This window comes from Typha latifolia, chromosome 1 (genome assembly GCF_019914945.1).
Source record: "Typha latifolia isolate L0001 chromosome 1, TyphaL0001v2, whole genome shotgun sequence".
NCBI classification, from domain to species: domain Eukaryota; kingdom Viridiplantae; phylum Streptophyta; class Magnoliopsida; order Poales; family Typhaceae; genus Typha; species Typha latifolia.
The window spans coordinates 1095354-1113873 of NC_133086.1; the positions used below are offsets into that span (position 1 = coordinate 1095354).

General features: G+C 36.6%; 4 protein-coding genes and 1 long non-coding RNA gene across 8 annotated transcripts; 3 read left to right on the forward strand and 2 right to left on the reverse strand.

Annotated features, from left to right (window-relative positions):
- Positions 1–3019: 3019 nt before the first annotated feature.
- Positions 3020–6032, forward strand: LOC140780614 (probable serine/threonine-protein kinase PBL3). The gene is made up of 6 exons (XM_073126276.1): positions 3020–3291; positions 3905–4263; positions 4358–4493; positions 4756–4892; positions 4979–5102; positions 5427–6032. Exons 1-6 carry the CDS (start codon positions 3225–3227, stop codon positions 5879–5881), a joined length of 1278 nt encoding a protein of 425 aa, XP_072982377.1. The 5' UTR covers positions 3020–3224; the 3' UTR covers positions 5882–6032.
- A 12-nt stretch (positions 6033–6044) lies between these two features.
- LOC140780615 (uncharacterized) lies at positions 6045–6587 on the forward strand. Its single transcript, XR_012107545.1, has 2 exons — positions 6045–6271; positions 6399–6587. It is a non-coding gene; the product is annotated as an uncharacterized lncRNA (long non-coding RNA).
- A 1220-nt stretch (positions 6588–7807) lies between these two features.
- On the forward strand, positions 7808–11727 carry LOC140780789 (vacuolar protein sorting-associated protein 29). Of its 3 annotated transcripts, none has more exons than XM_073126549.1 (4): positions 7808–7967; positions 8159–8340; positions 10264–10401; positions 11200–11727. In XM_073126549.1, exons 2-4 carry the CDS (start codon positions 8209–8211, stop codon positions 11500–11502), a joined length of 573 nt encoding a protein of 190 aa, XP_072982650.1. In that variant the 5' UTR covers positions 7808–7967; positions 8159–8208; the 3' UTR covers positions 11503–11727. The 3 variants fall into 3 exon arrangements, with proteins under 3 accessions (XP_072982650.1, XP_072982649.1, XP_072982651.1); XM_073126548.1 differs by having other exon boundaries at positions 7842–7959; XM_073126550.1 differs by lacking the exon at positions 7808–7967 and adding an exon at positions 7973–8037.
- Positions 11728–12090: 363 nt separating this feature from the next.
- On the reverse strand, positions 12091–16260 carry LOC140780383 (uncharacterized). Of its 2 annotated transcripts, XR_012107502.1 has the most exons (11): positions 16155–16260; positions 15888–16076; positions 15453–15622; positions 14649–14747; positions 14479–14547; positions 13659–13799; positions 13328–13417; positions 12974–13141; positions 12619–12811; positions 12446–12521; positions 12091–12358 (listed from the first exon to the last, which is right to left on the reverse strand). XR_012107502.1 is itself a non-coding variant. In XM_073125895.1 (10 exons), the coding sequence occupies exons 1-10, from the start codon at positions 16222–16224 to the stop codon at positions 12234–12236; spliced, it is 1197 nt and encodes a 398-aa protein (XP_072981996.1). In that variant the 5' UTR covers positions 16225–16260; the 3' UTR covers positions 12091–12233. The 2 variants fall into 2 exon arrangements, 1 of the variants encoding a protein (XP_072981996.1); XM_073125895.1 differs by lacking the exon at positions 12619–12811.
- On the reverse strand, positions 16224–17911 carry LOC140780385 (uncharacterized). Its single transcript, XM_073125896.1, has 5 exons — positions 17678–17911; positions 17539–17588; positions 17324–17447; positions 17125–17229; positions 16224–17042 (listed from the first exon to the last, which is right to left on the reverse strand). The coding sequence occupies exons 1-5, from the start codon at positions 17859–17861 to the stop codon at positions 16411–16413; spliced, it is 1095 nt and encodes a 364-aa protein (XP_072981997.1). The 5' UTR covers positions 17862–17911; the 3' UTR covers positions 16224–16410.
- Between the last annotated feature and the right edge of the window lie 609 nt (positions 17912–18520).

Consider the following 18520-nt stretch of genomic DNA (forward strand, 5'->3'; position numbering starts at 1 on the left):
ACAGTATCAACTGGTGCTTTCAAATATAGCATCATTTGAGCAATTGAGCTCCCTATAGTTGAACCCCCCCACCCCCACCCCACCCCACACACAAATACACTTAGCTTCCATTGAATTTTTCATATAAACTTCATTAACTTTTTATTATCTATATAGAATTCATAAATTAAGAAAAATATTCACATAAACATCTTAATTAAAAAATAATAATTACATTGACTCTTTGAATTAAGAATTTTTTTTGGTCAGAGATCTATGTAGTAAAAAAAAATTCAAAAGATGAAAATAAAAAAATAATATAGTTTAAGATAGGTGTAATTAATAAAAAAAACTGCTCTTCTTTGCAAGTGCCCTCTTAAAATATCAAATCAAGCATGATTTGATGGGATTACCCATCCATTGTGTGTACAAGTCGAGGAGACAAACTGAGCACTTTTTTTGGGTATGTGTTATTCCTTCTATTACTCACTTTGGGTCAAACAATCATATATATATATATATATATATATATATATATATATATATATATATATATGTCTGCCATGTTACAATCTTTTGACCGGGTTGACCAGGTTGAGACTACTACTGTGTGTTAAACGACCACAATTATCAATTATGCTTCTTCGTTGGTGTAAATAGCAACTTGGTATTTCTTCTGTTAGCTTGTATTATCAAAGGTGTAATTTCTCACCATGACTGGATGTGTATGTACTTCTATTCTGATATACAAGTGAAACTAAGAATGGATCTTGAATTCTTGATGCATTTCAGTATGGTAACTGTAAAAATGTATAGGAAAACTCAATACCAGTGAGTGTGAATATGAGGATTTTGAACTTTGATTCCTATATAGTTCCAGTGTGTGTTTTGAGTCACACCAATGCTTTATAGAATATTAAATAAGATTGATGCTTCATTGGGGGACTTGATAGTGGAGATTTGACCGACTAAAATCACTGTAAGACTTCCCTTAGAAGTTATTTTAAGAGTCCTACTTCCATAATTTATAAGTACTAAGAAAGATGGTTATCACCAAACCCTTTGTTTACTGCCAAATCCTGTGAGTGAGAAGCATCATATCTTTTTGGAATAAACACTAGAAATGATTCGTCTTCTTTCTTGTGGGGGTGGTGGTGGTGGTGGGATTCTTGCCTTTGTCAAGAGAGCATAGTGGGAAAGGTGGATGCTGTTTGCAATCCAATCCTTGCAGGGTTTGAAGAGATGGGGATTTTGTGGTTAGTGACTTTGTTGTTTTCAATTGTGCATTGTGTGCAGTGTTCTCTGTGGTCAATATAGGCATTGGCCTTTCTCTTGATTTGGTCTACACTTAGGATGAATTTATGCCCTGAGAAGGGAATAAAAATAATATCTCTCAGTGCCTTCTATTTTTTTTTATGAATACCAGACATGCTCTCAATTTAAAATTGGCCGTGATTGGCATGGATTGGGTGGTACCAATTTGTATTATTTAAATCAATTCAGATGAAGTTTTGTGCATTCCTTTTTTTTTTCAATTATTTGTACGAATATTGGCTAGCTATTAACTTTTGTTGAATATAAATAAGAATTCTAAGTCCACATCTTAGTCAAAATTTCAATTGATAATATGTATGATACATACTCCCGTAGAATATTCGTAGATAGATCATATAAACACTCAACCATAATAAGTGAAAGAGGAGATAGAACAATAACTCTAAAAATAAACATCTCACTTAGCTAACTGTGATAGCACTACAGATAATAATAAGTCTTGGAAGCCTGAGAGTTTAATAATAGAGCAAGCTAAGACAATATAGACTCACCAGCAATGAAGTATAGTAACTATAACAAAATCACATGAATGATCATCTAGATAGACTTGTGAATCGAAGAACCAAAACTAAAAATCAAACAACAAAAGAAAAAGAATGAGCACAACGATATGGAGGAGAGCACATGAGCAATGGGGCAAGTCCACAAACAAAATATATATAAACATAATTTAGCTTATATATATGCATGCTCAAACATAGATGAAAAAAATAGAGCAAAGCAAGGGCCTTGTGATCTAGGCATAAATTAAGGCAAGACGAGACATAACTTGAGGCGAGGGAACCGAGGCAGGCAACGGCGATAGTGGCCGGGCGTGGACAATGATGAAGCTAGGGCAAGCAAGATTCATAGCGATTAGGCATGGATAATAAAAGTCGGTGCCAAGAAAGGAATAATGATATTGGCTCACCATGTGCGCATAGATGTCGATGTTGTGTGAAATGTTTAAAAGAGGATTGAGGCGAGATTGATAACAACGACAATAATAAAAGAGGAGACACGAGGTGAATAGTAGGGAGAGAGGAAAAGAAACCGTAGATAAATAAGAAAAGAGAATAAAGAAGAAACCGTAGATAATAATTCAAGCTTCCAAAGGCGCTAAGGAAAACCATCTTGACCTGGGTGAAAAATCCGAACCCTATTAGAATGCTCTCATAGGGCTGGTGAAGAAATATTTGTGACTTAGGAATCGAAGAGTTTTCATTCTTGTCGTGGATTGTTTTAAGGTTTATGATGTCTTAAATATTTCTGGAGCGGACCAACGACAAAAGCACAAGTAACAAAATAGAATTTAGTCAGTGTCAGGGTGAGGCTTGAAATGGTCAAGTCATATAAGGAATGAATGGATATGCAGAATGTCAGAGGGAGGATTAGAATTTCTTAAGTTTAGATCATTAATAAAAAAAAATTATGCACAAAAATAATCTACGGCAGAAATTATTTGCTATATTAGTTGATCATGAGATAATAGAAGGACCCATGGATTCTGCGTATGTTGTAAGTGATTTAAATCCATCACTTTCTGTAATGAATTAACTCCCAATTGCAATCCCTTAATAAAAGTTTCGACGCGCTAAATTTCTGTGGGTGAGATGGAATGCATGGCATCATCGAGATTTGGAACTAGGAATGCGTACATTCTCGTCTAACGCCGCCAGGAATCCAAACTCATCGAATACAATATGACTCTCTAAGTATGACCCATGCGACTTGTCGTTTTCCTGGGCTTCTCCCCCTGATTCGTCCTTTTTTCCCCCATTTACCTCCTCTCTTCCCCTCTCAAATCGTTGAGAAATTTCAACCCAGAGAAGGAAAAAGTTTCGATTTTCAAAGCAACCCATCTATTCTTCTTGCTTGAATTCTTTGAGAGCTCCGGTTCTTTCTGTTTTTGTTTTCCTTCTCAGCGGGAGATGGGCAATTGCGCGAGCTCTTCTTCTTCGAAAGTCGAGAGCTCTCAGAGCTCTCATCAATCTTCCGGTGAGTGGGTTTCTTTCGTTCTCATATTGGATCTTGCAGCTTAAAGTTTGCATCTTTGTTGTCATTTTGAAGTGGGTTTTTTTGTTCTTGTTTGGTTCCGTGTGGGTTTTAGTTCGGTCGTTTAAGGTTGGTGTACATGATTGAGATTATATATATAAAAAAAAAAACGTAGCAGCATAACCGAGCCACAGCTTTAAAGATCTTGTTTTCTGTTTCCAGATACAGGAGATTAGGTATAGCTCATCGGTCGAAGGTTCCGCCAATTTGGATTTGTATCTTTTTGTTCTGTCGTATGGGATTTTCCGCTATTGGTTCAGATTGTCTATGCCTTGATATTTTTTCCATTCCTCTTTCTTTTCCTTTCTCCTCGTGAATTCTGAGTGCTTTCAGCTGTCCCTGAGTCTACTAAGACTAGCAAGCATATGCTTTATATATTGTATGAACTATGAAGTAGTCTAGACATAGTTGAAGTCTGATTTTGATAGGCTTCAAATATATGAACGCTATTCTCATTTTGAAGAATTTTAACATGGAGAAGAGATGGTCTTTGATATCCTAAAAATAAGTTATTCTTATATGTACTCTTTTTTTTTTTCTCTTTTCTGCACCACAGATCCATCAAAAGTGACCAGCAAAACAAGTTTGTCTTCAATGGCATCCTCTATGACAACCGGCTCAACTCTTTCAACTCTGACTCTGCCTTCTTATACTGAAAGAAGCGAGATGCTTCCTCTTCCTACAGAAGGTGAAATTTTGCCATCCCAACATTTGAAGGCCTTCACATTCAGTGATCTTCGAAGTGCAACTAGGAACTTCCGTCCGGATAGTCTTATTGGGGAAGGAGGATTTGGATATGTATATAAAGGTTGGATTGATGAACAAACTTATGCTCCTTCAAAGCCTGGATCTGGTATAGTTGTTGCTGTCAAGAAGCTGAAACCAGAAGGTTTTCAGGGTCACAAGGAATGGCTGGTAGGTTTTCCCAGCCAGATTCCTTATCCATTTTTTGTAGCGCTTCTTTGATCTTCATTCGTTCAATTTGAAACTTGTTTATCAATGATTGCAGACGGAGGTTAACTACCTTGGTCGGCTTCACCACTCGAATTTAGTTAAACTCATTGGCTACTGCTCAGAGGGTGACAACCGACTTTTGGTTTATGAATTCTTGCCAAAAGGAAGTCTGGAGAATCATCTATTCAGAAGTACGTGACCACTGCCTAAAATAATTATCTTATGAATTTTGGTTTCATTAAACTCCAGAGAAATATTTTTAAATGGTGGCAGAGATAAGGTTAATTTTATATATATTTTGGAGAGATTGCCATTAAAAACTTGCCCATGTTCCAGGCTCTGTCACTACTTAATCGGACAAACTGTTCTCACATTGCCTAATATCAAGTATCCTGTTGTACATCTTAAATGTCGTGTGTCTCTGATGTAAATTTTCTGGTTCGTTCCCTTTAGGAGGCTCACAACCTCTATCTTGGGCAATAAGGATCAAAGTTGCTATTGGATGTGCTAGGGGTCTCTCATTTTTGCATGATGCAGAATCTCAAATAATATATCGAGATGTAAAGGCCTCAAACGTTCTTCTTGATTCGGTATGCTCAAAGAAGCTATCTGTTGTACTGCAAACAGAATTTGGATATTAAGAATGTTTACAGCGTGTTTATTTTCTCTAATGCAGGAATATAATGCAAAACTTTCAGATTTTGGCTTAGCAAAAGCTGGACCAACTGGGGATAGAACTCATGTCTCCACACAAGTCATGGGCACTCATGGATATGCAGCTCCTGAATACATTGCAACAGGTTTGTGAGAAACTCTGCCTATGTAGGATATCAAGGATTACTCACCATTTATAATTCAAATAATATGTAATCCTGAACATCTGAATTCAGTAATTCCTGGTTCGATTGTGGACTTCTAACTATAGTTGAACATCTCCATTCCCTCTACTGTTTCTTTGATAGATCTTTACATAGACAAGCTCTACAGTCTAATATCATCTTGCTTCTTTTCAATCTAGTCAAGATTTCTTGTCTTCTTATGATAACCAAACTGAAAGTGAATTCTAACTTCAAATGATCCCCTATTTTTCTTGCTGCAATTCTCATGCTTTCCTAAATCTATAGGTCGTCTCTCTGTTAAGGCTGATGTCTACAGCTTTGGAGTTGTGTTGCTGGAGTTATTGTCTGGAAGACGGGCTCTTGACAAAACAAAAGTAGGCTTAGAGCAGAATCTGGTTGACTGGGCAAAACTCTCTTTGGGCGACAAGCGCAGAATCTATCGTATCATGGACTCTAGGTTAGAAGGACAGTATCCAAAGAAAGGGGCGCATGCCTTAGCAAATCTCGCATTTCGGTGCATTTCCAATGAGGCCAAACTCCGGCCTCAGATGTCTGAAGTCTTGGCTGCACTTGAGCAGCTGCAAGACACTAAGAGTACTGCATTGCCACAACAAATTGATACAGAGAAGTCCTCTAACACAGACAGAAAATCACCAATGAGGAACCACCCTTCAACACGGCGCTCTCCAGCTGGTGCCTCCCCATTGCCGCCCTATAGAAGATCTTCACAAGTACACTGAACAAGATTGGTACTTCTATGTCATGGTTGTACATTCAATATAGTGTGGCCTCTTTTTTCCTATCTTTTAGTGGTTACTAGGGAGCAATTTATGTTTGTAAGGAAAGTCCTTTCCTTCAATATAATGAACATGCATTTCCTAATTTGTCTCATTTTGCCTTTAGTGATTTGTTCAAGGAAGCCTATGGATCCAAAACGTCGACGCATTTAATTATTCCTAGATCAACAGCTAAATTACACAAAGTTGCCATTCTTCATTCCACTGCATTCTGCATGGATATTCTTCTTATTAGGATTGGTTGCTGCCTGACCAGATTAAGTTGACAACTTTTGGATGGTTGTAACTTGTCCAATGCATTGTATCAAGATTTCATCATCAAGTAACAGAAAGGTGAAAAGAGCCTGATTATGAGCATTATCTTTGGTCTGATTGAAAGATTCAATCTTAGTTAATGGCATTATTATCTCTAGCATTCTTGATTCATGAAGATCTGACTAATTTTTTTTTTTTCTGAAAGGCCTTCTGAATCTGGCAAAAGCTAATATCAGTTGTAGTCTGCTCATAAAGTGAGGAACAACATGGCAGGGTTGACTAGATTTTATATAGTTATCATCTCTGATCTCTAAATATAAGACATGGGCTGTAAACTTTGGAACCTTATTTAGTTGCATAGATGCAAATATGAAGTATGTGATTTTTACACTAATGTGCTATATTTACGGCTCCTTTCACTTGTGAAATAAAATAAGCTTATTCTGGTGTAGTAACTAAACAATAATTTACTTTATTCTAGTATAATAATTTATTATTTTTTCTCATCTTATTTCATACAACTTTAAAAATGTAATATAATAATAACTCATAAACTCATAATTACTATTTTGCCTCTAGATTAGATAATATTTAATTATAAATTACCTCAGCTGCAGTTGGGATTCTCTCTCCACTATCTCTTGTATTAAATATCGGCCATCTCAACTATAGTTTATTTTTTCTCTCTCATCTATCTTTTTTTTATTTTAAACATCTCATCTATGAAACTTTTTTTTACCTAATAAATTCTACAAAAATTAAAATAAAAAATATTAAGTTCGCACATTTTTTCGCAGTGCGAGCTTATAATTCTGCATTATACTGCCAATGCGGGCTTATAACCTTGTATTAGTTCGCAGTATCTATCATTTATTCTGATGTATGATTATTTTATATATAGTGCAGGCTTATAACTTTGCATTACATTGTAGTTCCTCTTTATATCATCTAATGTATAATTATTTTAGTGCGGGCTTATAACCACGCAATGCCTATTTATTTAGTGCATGATTATTTTATATAAAGAGTGCAATGTTATTTATGCGTGCGGACTTAAAATCCTGTATCACCCTGCAGTGTATAGTTATTTATTCATAGTGTGGGTATATAGAGTATTTTAAGTCCACAATTTTAATAAAAAATAATATTATTTCAGAAAAATATTTTTTACTACTATTTTTTAAAAATATAGTCAATGGTATTTTCGTCATTGGATTTAAAACATCGCCAATTCCCAATACAATTATTTTATTTTAATATCAACTTTATATCACATCAAATATAATTATTACACCTTATACTAGTATTAACACTCTTCTTCTGATATTAAAAATTAGAATATTTATACTTATTTCATCCTTATTCTACAAGTGAACGGGTGCTTTCATATTATCAAGCATAATATTCAATGTGGATATATGGCTCTCTGGATCAACTAAATAATCATATATAAAGTTCATAGTCTTAGAAATGATTTATTCAGATTAGTTCGGATCCTGCATGAATCCGACCTGTATTCCATGGGTTGACTACTTGACTACTCCTTATCCGCAATGCCGGATCAAACCAGTGAAGATCCGAAATAATATCGAATCCGGAACCCGATTCCTCTGAGGGGTTTATTAATGGCAATTATTATTCTTCGCGTGAAAGAACGCTGAGATCTTCTTCTTCATCTCCTTCGTGGCTTCGACTCGTGATTCCTTTCTTCTACTTCGGCTGTTTGGGAAATTTTATCGAGCACTATACCTGCATACGAGAAATAGGTTCATTTGTTCGTGTCTGTCCATGAAATGGGTTTTTCTCTACGATTGTCGTTTCAAAGATTTCGTGTGATTCGATGGGTTCGATGCAATAGGAAACAAGACATCTTTTTTTCTTCTTCTGTTTCATCTTTATCGCATTGATGTGATTTGATTACGGAGTTAGATTAAATGTCTTATGTTATTATTTTGCGCTATTCAGATGTTGGGAAATTAAGATTTTTATGAGCTGATCTGCTATATTTGGGAAGAATGGTGCTAGTTCTGGCCATCGGAGACCTCCACATCCCCCACCGGGCGCCTGATCTGCCTGCAAAATTTAAGTCTATGCTTGTCCCCGGGAAAATTCAACACGTCATATGTACTGGGAACTTATGTATTAAGGTGATTATTTATTTTTCTTTTTCCCTTTTCCAGTTCTTTTCGCTCTTTGTGATTGCTGCTGGATCGTTACCTGGTGTCTAGTCTTTTTAGTTTTGATGTGCTGGGAGTACTGGATTCAGATCAAGATAAGTAACTATAAGTAACTAGAAGTAATTTTTAGCCTTCTGCGTTGATTAATCAGTCAAAATGTTCTAATTTTTAGCCTTGTGATTGTTGGGATTGCTGGCTTCTTGCACGGATCTTTATTCAGTTTAGATTTAGAAATAGGTTTTATGGTGGATAAATTTGGCAAACCGGTCAATCTCAATATAGTATCTAACTATCTACGATTGTTTAGGTTGTTTAAGCAAGAAAGTGATTTCCTGCAATCCTGATATTGCTTACCAAATAGTGTTCATTCTGGAAAGAACTTGATTCTTGCATTTCAGTATGCTCCTTTTGGTCTCTATAGCGGCACAACTTTCTTGATGTCAAAGTTATGAACAATGCTCTGAAATGGTGGGCAAGGTTTGCGAGCAGCCAAGGGGTGGGCATATGACACATGTAGGGGTGTAAACGAGCCGAGCATGATTGAGCTTGGTTTTAATCAAGCTTGAATTGAAATTAATTTCAAGCATAAATTTGTGATCAAGCATAAATTAAAATTATTTTAATTCGAGCATATTTCAAACTTGAGCTTAGCTCGAGTTTAAATAAGCCATTCAATTAGCAATTTCAACCCTTATTGATTTAAGTCATTTTCGAAACTGAGCAAGTTTGAATTGATTTAGGCTTTAATCAAGCTTGAAATAAAATTTAATTCAACTATAAATAGAGAGAAGCTAAGCCATTATATCAAAAGATCTAATGGTTCATATTACTCATGTTATATATATATATATATATACCGAGCCTTATCAAGTTGACTTGATTGAGCTAGCTTGATCTAATTGAACTGGCTCAAGATCAAGCTCTGCTCAGCTTATTTTCGAGCCGAGCTTGATCGAGCCTTATTGAGCCGAGCTCGATTATTTTGACAGCCCTACACACATGTGGTATGTGGAAGCGATGCAATATGCAATGTACTGAATCTCAGTAGTACTGAAGAGAGAGAGAGAGAGAGAGAGAGAGAGAGAGAGAGAGAGAGAGAGAGAGAGAGAGAGAGAGACCTTGAAGAGAAATTTTGAAGTTATACACTTCTCTATATGCAGTAACTCTTTTTGTATGTCGAGCAACAGTTGTAGTTAAATAAAAACAAGGTACTATGGCACCACGAAGTCATATGTCAGGTTAGTCCTATGCTGGCAGCATGGGGACAGTAAAGTAGTAAACATATAGACAGCCGCCAATGCAGGTGGATGGATCACATTTTATGTATGACCAATTTTTCTTCTAACGTTTGTATAGCTTTCATATTTCAATCTACACAAGTAGAAGGTTGGTGTTGTTACCCTTGTCCAATGAGCCTGTATAGTGACAACAGTCAGAAAACTATCATTCCGTGATCTGCTTGGTTGGAATCATATTAGACCTTTGGACTTTGAAATTCTAAATGTAAATGACACTGAGGTTCTTCTAACAATGAGTTCAATGGAAACTAAAAAATGTGTTCCAGACATGCAGGTTCTTAAACTTCATGGAATGTAAGAACTCTAATATTAGTTAACACTCAAGTGCTCTTATGCCTTGCAAAACAGTTATGATTTGAATTCTTGGGGCACCATATAAAGCGGTATTATTTAGTATTAGCCTCCTGTTTGATTAGTTCAATATGTTCTTTTGGTTGATGAATCTGTTTTTTGGCAATCATTTACTGTTTGCAGTACTATATGTTGTTGAATTATGTCTTTAGTTCAGATCAGATCCTTGGCCTCCTATATAGTAGCATATTTTGTAGTTCATGTCGAAACATTGTTGTGACTTTAATATGTGTTGTTTCTACAGGAAGTTCATGACTACTTGAAAAGCCTTTGTCCTGATCTGCATATTACTCGAGGTGAATACGATGAGGATGCACGTTATCCAGAGAACAAGACTCTCACTATTGGTCAATTCAAGCTTGGACTCTGCCACGGTCACCAGGTCTTGTTCCCTGTTGGACTGAATTTAGTTCTTCACAGCTACATCCTGGTCTCTGAATAGTAGAATTCTGTTCCTCTATCAGCTTTTTGAATTTGCCAAATTCTCATCAGTTCCTGTCTAATGTCGCACGCAATACATTATCACAACATCATAATATGGGGTCTGATAGGGCATAACTCAAAAATTAGGACAATTGAAAGTGTTTACAATTGGCTTTAACCTGATATCGTCTTTTATAGGTCAGTGCAAGTTTTTGATTAAAGAAGAATCATACGCCAGAGAATCTTGTGCAATAGAAGATATAAGGTTAGCCAGCATAGAGAATATTTACCTTCTTGGATGCAGTTTACTTAAGTTAAGAAAATTGCCCCAGCAAGTCTTCCATACATAGGAATGTCTAGAAAAGGGAGAGATGACAAGTTCAGTTAGGAAACTTCTCTATATCAGGCATAATTAAACATCAATAAGAACTAAGGTTTCTTCTTGAACTCTTTCTAGTATTTAGGGTGTTCCAATTCTCCGATGACGACTTTCGGGTTGACGTTAGTTTCGGGTTGACGTGAGTCACGAAGAGAGACCCAATTACGACTTTAGAGCCTGGGTGGACAAAAAAAAAAAAAAAAAGATGAGTTGTTAATATTGATAAAGCTTCTCTTCCATACGCTTCAAATGGGGGTGCTAAGCACCTTGGAGATGTTAGATACCCATTTCCTAACCTCTTTTTTTTCTCTTTTTTGGTTTTGCTACTCTATGCACAACATTTCTTGTATTCACTATTTCTTTCCTTGAAACTTGCAGATTGTTCCATGGGGTGATTTGGATTCATTGGCCATGCTTCAGAGGCAGTTGGATGTAGACATCCTTGTGACAGGGCACACCCATCAGTTCAAGGCATACAAGCACGAGGGTGGTGTCGTGATCAACCCTGGCTCAGCGACTGGTGCATACAGCAGCATTACATATGATGTTAACCCAAGCTTTGTGCTCATGGACATAGATGGCCTCCGTGTAGTTGTCTATGTTTACGAACTCATCGATGGAGAGGTGAAGGTTGACAAAATTGACTTCAAAAAGACGGCACCTAGTCAGTCTGCTCATTAGTGTTTTGCTGTTGTTGTTACACTCCCCTGTGATTGGTATATTTTTCTGCTTGAATGAGTGGCGATAGCTGGTGAAGATTAGATTGTAACTTTGTAACCTTATGTAATAGACCCCATTTTCAACTTTGTTTTACCTGTGAAAATTACAGGTTCTCATGACATAAATTGATGGTGGTAATATGAACATGGGAGTTGTGGAATATATGTTAGCTTTAGTTAGAGTTTACCTTGCTTGGATTTTTTTTCTCCTTTTTGGCTCTTCTTTGCCTTTATCCTCGTAGTTGTGTATATGTAGTTGTTGGACAAATTTGTTAGCCTTAATATACAAATTGTATGGCTTTTAGGTGAAATTTAGTGGTTCTCGGACATCATGTTGAGGAAAAGACAAGTTAGTTCTTTTGCAGCATTGCGTGGAATTCACATCAAGAAATTCTGGGGTATATATCCCTCTGACTGAGGAAAGGGCATCTTGATTCCGATCAAATGTCAGCGAAAATTCTGATATCCAGATATCTACTTGTTATGGAAGGATTCAAGTTTATAGAATTAGAAGCTCATGCATCCTGGCTGGAGAAGTGGCAGACCGTACTAATTTTTTTCTTGATGGTAAAGAACCATGGACATAATATTGCATCAAGGAACTATACAGAATCTGTGTGAAGAATAAGTTCACATTTTTTTCATTAAAAACACCCATTCCAGAAAGAATTGAGGAAAATGTAGCACTACTGATTACTTCTCAAGAATGAACTCTTTGATTTCTATTCCAGTATGACGAGCACCACCCAGTTTCCTCAGCAAGACTTCATCCCCAACTTTCAGTGAAGTTACAGGTATTGCCGTTTTTGCTGTCTTGTCTGCCATCAACAATTAAAAGATACACATGATAGATACAAGAAATAGAAAATCTTCCAGATCTAGAATAAAAGTATTGATGAAATTACCTTCATAAGGACAGACAAGACCAACGGTTTCTGCATTCTGCAGAAAGATGCTATATGTCTCGTCTCCTAAATTTTCCTGCGATACATAAGATCTTGATGGATCAGATGAGGAACATAACAGCTGGTATTGAGTTTGCTTCTAGAAAAGACATTCTAGTGCATGAGGCTCCCACCTATATGGGTTATGGTGAGAGAAGATGCACACAGCCTTACGCTCATTTCATAAGAGTGCTTCCTTTCTTCTTCGTTTCTTATTTCAACAAGTTCTTTCATTACAATTTACTCATCCCAATCTTGAGAATACCAAGTGATCTTATGATTTTGCTAAAAAACTTGTTTTATAGTCTTCAACTTATGGTACTTTTCCTATAATATAAGCAGTAGAAGTCCATATAAGATAAGATCAAATTTTGTAGAAAGTAGCAATAATGCAAAAGTATAAACCTTTTTATTCTCTTCCATAAATCACACTTGTGCAATAGTGGACATATTCACAGTAGACAAAGTGAGGGACCAACATGCACAAACCTTTGCCTCTACAAGAAGGAGAGGTCTTGATTCTATTTTCACACGGCCCACAATTGCAGTACGCTGCAAACCATTTTGATCAACAACTATCACTTCTTTACCAGCACACAACTCTGAAAGATAACAGGTTTTTCCTCCAGGTACTGCAACATAGGCATGTACTGGTCCCTACAGTTTGGAAATAAGAGAAAAGAAAAATATTATTAATACCAAGGAACTCCGAATTTCTTTATGTTTATTATATTTGATATAGTATTCCATCCCTTCAGATGTACAGCCAGGATCAAACAGCATTTCTACAGCAGTAAGGGTTGTTAATATACCACCTAAAGAATTACAAAATGAAAAACTTACTGCATTAACCCTGAATGGCCTGCTTGCTATGTAATTTGTCTCCAAGCATTCAGAGTGAACCAAAAACAGTCCTCTGGCAAAGGAACTAACCTATAGAGAGCATGCCATGAAATCACCATCACCATTATCGTCATCATCATTATGCAATTTTCCCAACATATGAGACCAGCTCATTATGCAGTTTTCAACATATCGGATCAGCTAGACCAAAAGTTAAGTTGAGAATGTTTCATAATATGGTCACCTAGACCTGATGTTATGCAAAACTCTGAATACAATGCTCAAATATATCTATCACGAATTACTATAGAGTATAGAGATTGAAAACAACCAGAAGACCTTCACCCGGGTGCATGATACTACAAAGATCCACACAAACACGATCCCCCATTCCAACAACTTCAACCTTTGTTACAGTGGCCTTAGTCAAGGCTAACTGACTCCTTGCTTCATCCCTTCTGTCAAAATAATCCTGATCACATTAAAAGAGAACCAAAGTAATTAACTGATATCCATCATTCATGGATAACTAAAAGGCAACAATGATAACTGAGGTCACTTTCTCTAGGAAGTATTGCACCTTCTTGTTTACTGATGAAGGAGGCTAATGTAGGAAAAGGAGGTCTCATAAAAAACTGGAAGGGAAGAATTTTACTAAAGGAATATTCAAGATGCCCAATCGATATGAAATTGTGGCCTTGTCCTTAAAGAAATTATTCCAGGTAAGAAAACGACATTAAGAAGAAATCCAGGTCAGAAGTTCCAGCTACAAAATTTTACATTATCTACCTGCTTCAGAAAAACCAGGAAAATCATTTCACGGCATACCTTTCAAGCACTCCTTGGATGTATAAAAGCTAACTTTAAAAGTAACTCATAAATATGTCAACTGTGAATAGAAGTGGAAAAAAAATCTGCTTATGCATCATATTAGCCACCAAATTTGCTACTCAAAAGTCAAGTACATTTAATAAGAGATAAAAGTCACAAAAACAATTTGCTTAGTAGTCAACTCATACAGTATAATTGAACTTGAAGGATTATCTAGTTTGAATAGTTATTTGACACAATAGTACCTACAAGAGTACTTACCAATTAATATTTAATAATAATACTAGAATTATTATTTAGAATCTATGAACATAAAGTACCTTTAGCTTGAGAATTTCTCCAATGTCCTCAACTTTTAGTACAACCCCATCAAGACCTTGCTCCAAGGCCTACAAATGGTGTTTAAGATTATCCACATTAACTGGGTCAAAGTGTTAACTGGACATAAAGCCACTAAGAGCATGAAATTTGGAACTTTTCCTAGAATTACCTCTAGAAACACTTGCGCCTCAGTTGAAGTTGTTGAAACTGCCAATACAGTCTTCCTACAGCTCTGGAATGCTGCAACTATGTTTTCTGCAGGAATAACCTGTAAATGTGAGAGTAAACAGCAGTATAATGGTATTACTTACCCAACTAGCATATTCCACAGCTTAGGCAGTAATTTTATAGATGTAAATGACAAGAAAGATGTGATGAGAAGAAATATTGTATCACTGTTGCATTTTAGTTAAACTAGCAAAAAGAATCAATGCGTAGTTAAGTGAGTAACTAAAATGGCAAAATCTGAAACTAGTAATCTGAAGGGGTGAAGAATGGATTTTTGGTTTTCTGTATCAATATAACTTTAGCAAAAAGGGTCTGTGTTCCTAACTTTAGTTTGAAAGCAGAAGAAAAAGAAGTGGTGAAGAATGGAAACTTCCAACTTAATTATGATAGCAATTTCTTAAAGAATCTGATGGCCAGCTCTAATTGACAACGACCATAGGAGATTGATAGACCAGCGAGTTGGCCTGTACAATATATACTGGATGCAATATGAGAATCCAAAATCATGTAACTACATAATCTTCTGCATTATCTCTTGCCTTACGGTGTATATCTAAGCTGGATTCTTCTTCAGATAATTAATATGCATCTTTAAACAGTTGTAGTACAAATGTTAAGAGATCATCAGCACTTCTGAAAGAAGAAAGAAAAGCATTGCTTACAAGAACTGATAATGTTAATGTTAAGTTTTATGGAGTAATGATCTTATATTCCAGAGGATAATATTGTATCACATAAGTTATACCTGCCATCCACTCTCGAAATTTATAACCACAATATCCACATCCAGGTCATCTGGCAAAAGGCTTTCTAACTCTTGTGGAGAAGAAACATCATAATATACGGCAACCTTTAGGTCTTTCTCATCAAAAATCTGTGACCCATCAATGAAGAGAGAGCGTATCAATGCTGTTGCTGCACAAACCACCAAAACCTGGATGTTACAACTAATAAGTTTATGAAACAGGCATTAATTCAGAGAGAAGAAAAAAGAAATATAACAGTAAAAATGTATTGTAGTTACTTTCCCAAGTCCTAAAAAACTATAAGAACATAAAGAAAACTTCCATGGTTATGAAATGAGCCGGTTATCCATTTCAATAGCCCAGAATAATACAATGATGCATGAGTAGCCACTTAGAGTGTTTTACACATCAAAGGACAAGATTTAAGAGATTACATGACCAATCGCTAGCAAGTTTAGTGGATCGGGCTTCAGGGCGGAAGAAGAAAGTGTTCCACCCTCTCTCAACTGCCGTCGTCATGACTGGTCTGCTCTCCGTCCACACCCACACAATCTTCTCGCCCTTATTCTTATCCACCGACATAGATGAAGACATTTTAATCAAAGAATTCGTCGCGAGATTAACTGCATTTGTGCAAGAAACGATTGGAGATTTAGAAAAACCAGTAAATTTGAGGAAACAGTTGGAAATTGACGAGAAACCTCTTCTTGGAGAAGGTTTCGACGCTTCGCTGCTAAGGGTTTTAGAAGGGAAGAACGATAGGAGCGCCATTATTATGTGAATAGATAACCCCTCTTTTGGTGTTCGCTTCCCAATAGATAGTTAATTAGGGAAACTTACATTTCGCACCCTATGTTTTCGGATATATTTCATTCTATAGTTTATGATAAACGTTAAAATAAAGTTGGATTCCATAACAAAGATTCCCTCCAGAATTCCAATCTCCTGCTCGAATTCTCACTTCTTCTTCTTCACAGCAAATTTGTACACCATTTGGTGCTTATAAACATCACCATGTCCATAGATCTCAGAAGGGAAATTAGAGTGGTGCAATGCATCAGGGTAGTCCTGGGTCTCTAAGCACAGCCCTGCGTACTGCTCGTAAGTAGCACCTCCCTTCCCCTTTTGATCCTTTAACATATTCCCAGTGTAGAATTGCACCCCAGGTTGGTTAGCCCACAACTCCATCACCCTCCCAGACTTCAAGTCTTCGACCACCGCCACCTTCCTCATCCCCTTCCCGTCGACCGGCGAGTCTAGTACGTAATTTATGTCGTAGCCGCCTTTTACGTGCGCGATGCGGCTACCGACCGTCGTCGGCGTTTGGAAGTCGAAAGGAGTCCCTGAGACGGGCTTAATTTCGCCGGTGGGGATGAGTTCGTCGTCGACGGGAGTTACGTCGGAGGCGAATATTTGGACCTTGTGGTTGAGGATTGAGCCACTTGCATGGCCTGCAAGGTTCCAGTAGGAATGTTGGGCTAAGTTTACTGGGGTTGGCTTGTTCTTGGGTACTGCATGCATTGCAACGCTCAAAGTGTACTCCTCTTCAATTTTGTAGGTCACAGACACATCCAAATCACCAGGGAAACCTGTTTCCAATGATATAAAAATTATTGACCAGAATCAAACAAGGTAAATAATTTACTTTTGTATACAATATGAAGAATTTACCTTGTTCACCATCAAAGCTGTTATAGTGCATTGTGATGTAAGGGAATTCTCCATCAACTTTCTCCTTGACATCCCAAATGACACGGCTGAATCCTCTGTGACCACCTAAAAGAAGAACAAATTTAAAAGGATTCTAAGACAAACACTAGTTCATCACCAAGTATATAGCTTGCCATAAATCATCCAGAAATAATCACACCATGGAGTGAATTCTTCCCATCATTCGGGTACAAATGATAAACTTTTCCATTCAAATTGAAACGCGAGCCTGCAATCCTATTTGCGACTCGGCCAACCAAAGCTCCAAAGTAAGTCGTATCATTCTGAATTGAAACAGAGAGAAAAATAAGTCACAGATTACAAACTTTTGAACTAGTTAAAAGATTTTATACCAAGAAGAAGAGGTAATCTTACAACATAGTAACCAATCTTATCATATCCAAGCACCACATCGTCCAATTTCCCTACATACACAATAGAACACTTCAGATTATAAAGTCATGCCAAGCTCTGTTAGATAAACTAGAGAACACCCATTAAACTATTTACCAACCTTTGTTGTCAGGAAGGATAACTGAGATGACTGTTGCACCCCAATTGGTAACTTTTAGAGAGAAATCTCCCTTCTTCAACTCGTATATACCAACCATCTTCCTTGGCTTCGCGGACGAAACAATCACCATGGCCGAAAGCAGAAGAAAGATGGAGACGAAGAGAAGTGAAGATTTCCTCGTCATGGTTGACTGGTAGGTAGATGAAGGGAAGAAGAGAAGAAGAGAAGAACCTTCGACTTGAGGTTTATGCGAGAAGGGGTAGTTATATAGAGTTATAGATCAGGATAACAACGGAGGACAACTATTTATCCGTATTTAGATAGGAAATTACCTCAACGGTCCTAGTCTTTATGCTTTGGTTTGAACTCATTCCAAATTTGGGCCGACTTATCCGGCCAACATAAATCCTTGTATCTATTCAAACAAATCTTTTATTCCTGAGCAAATCTTTTAAAATCTACTGTTTTTGGATCAATTTTAATGAATTATAAAGATATCCATGCAAGTTTTTCAAAAGATATACACGTAAATATCAAGTTTGAAGGGAACTAAGTGTATCTTAGAGAGATGTATATAAGAGAATTTCTTTCTTAGAAAAGGTTGGCTGGCATGTTAATTTGGGCTATATATACATGCATCAATTCTCAAAATCTGGGCAAGATTTTAAATAGTTTATTGATAAACTAGTATTTTATTGTAATATGAATAGTTTCAAATCACAACTTTTTATTAAGGAAATGAAGATTATATTAATTAGCTACCATAAATATAAAAAATAAATATTACACTAAGATCAACTATTGCTCATTTTCAGTCGTATACCCTCATCTTTCTTTTTGGTA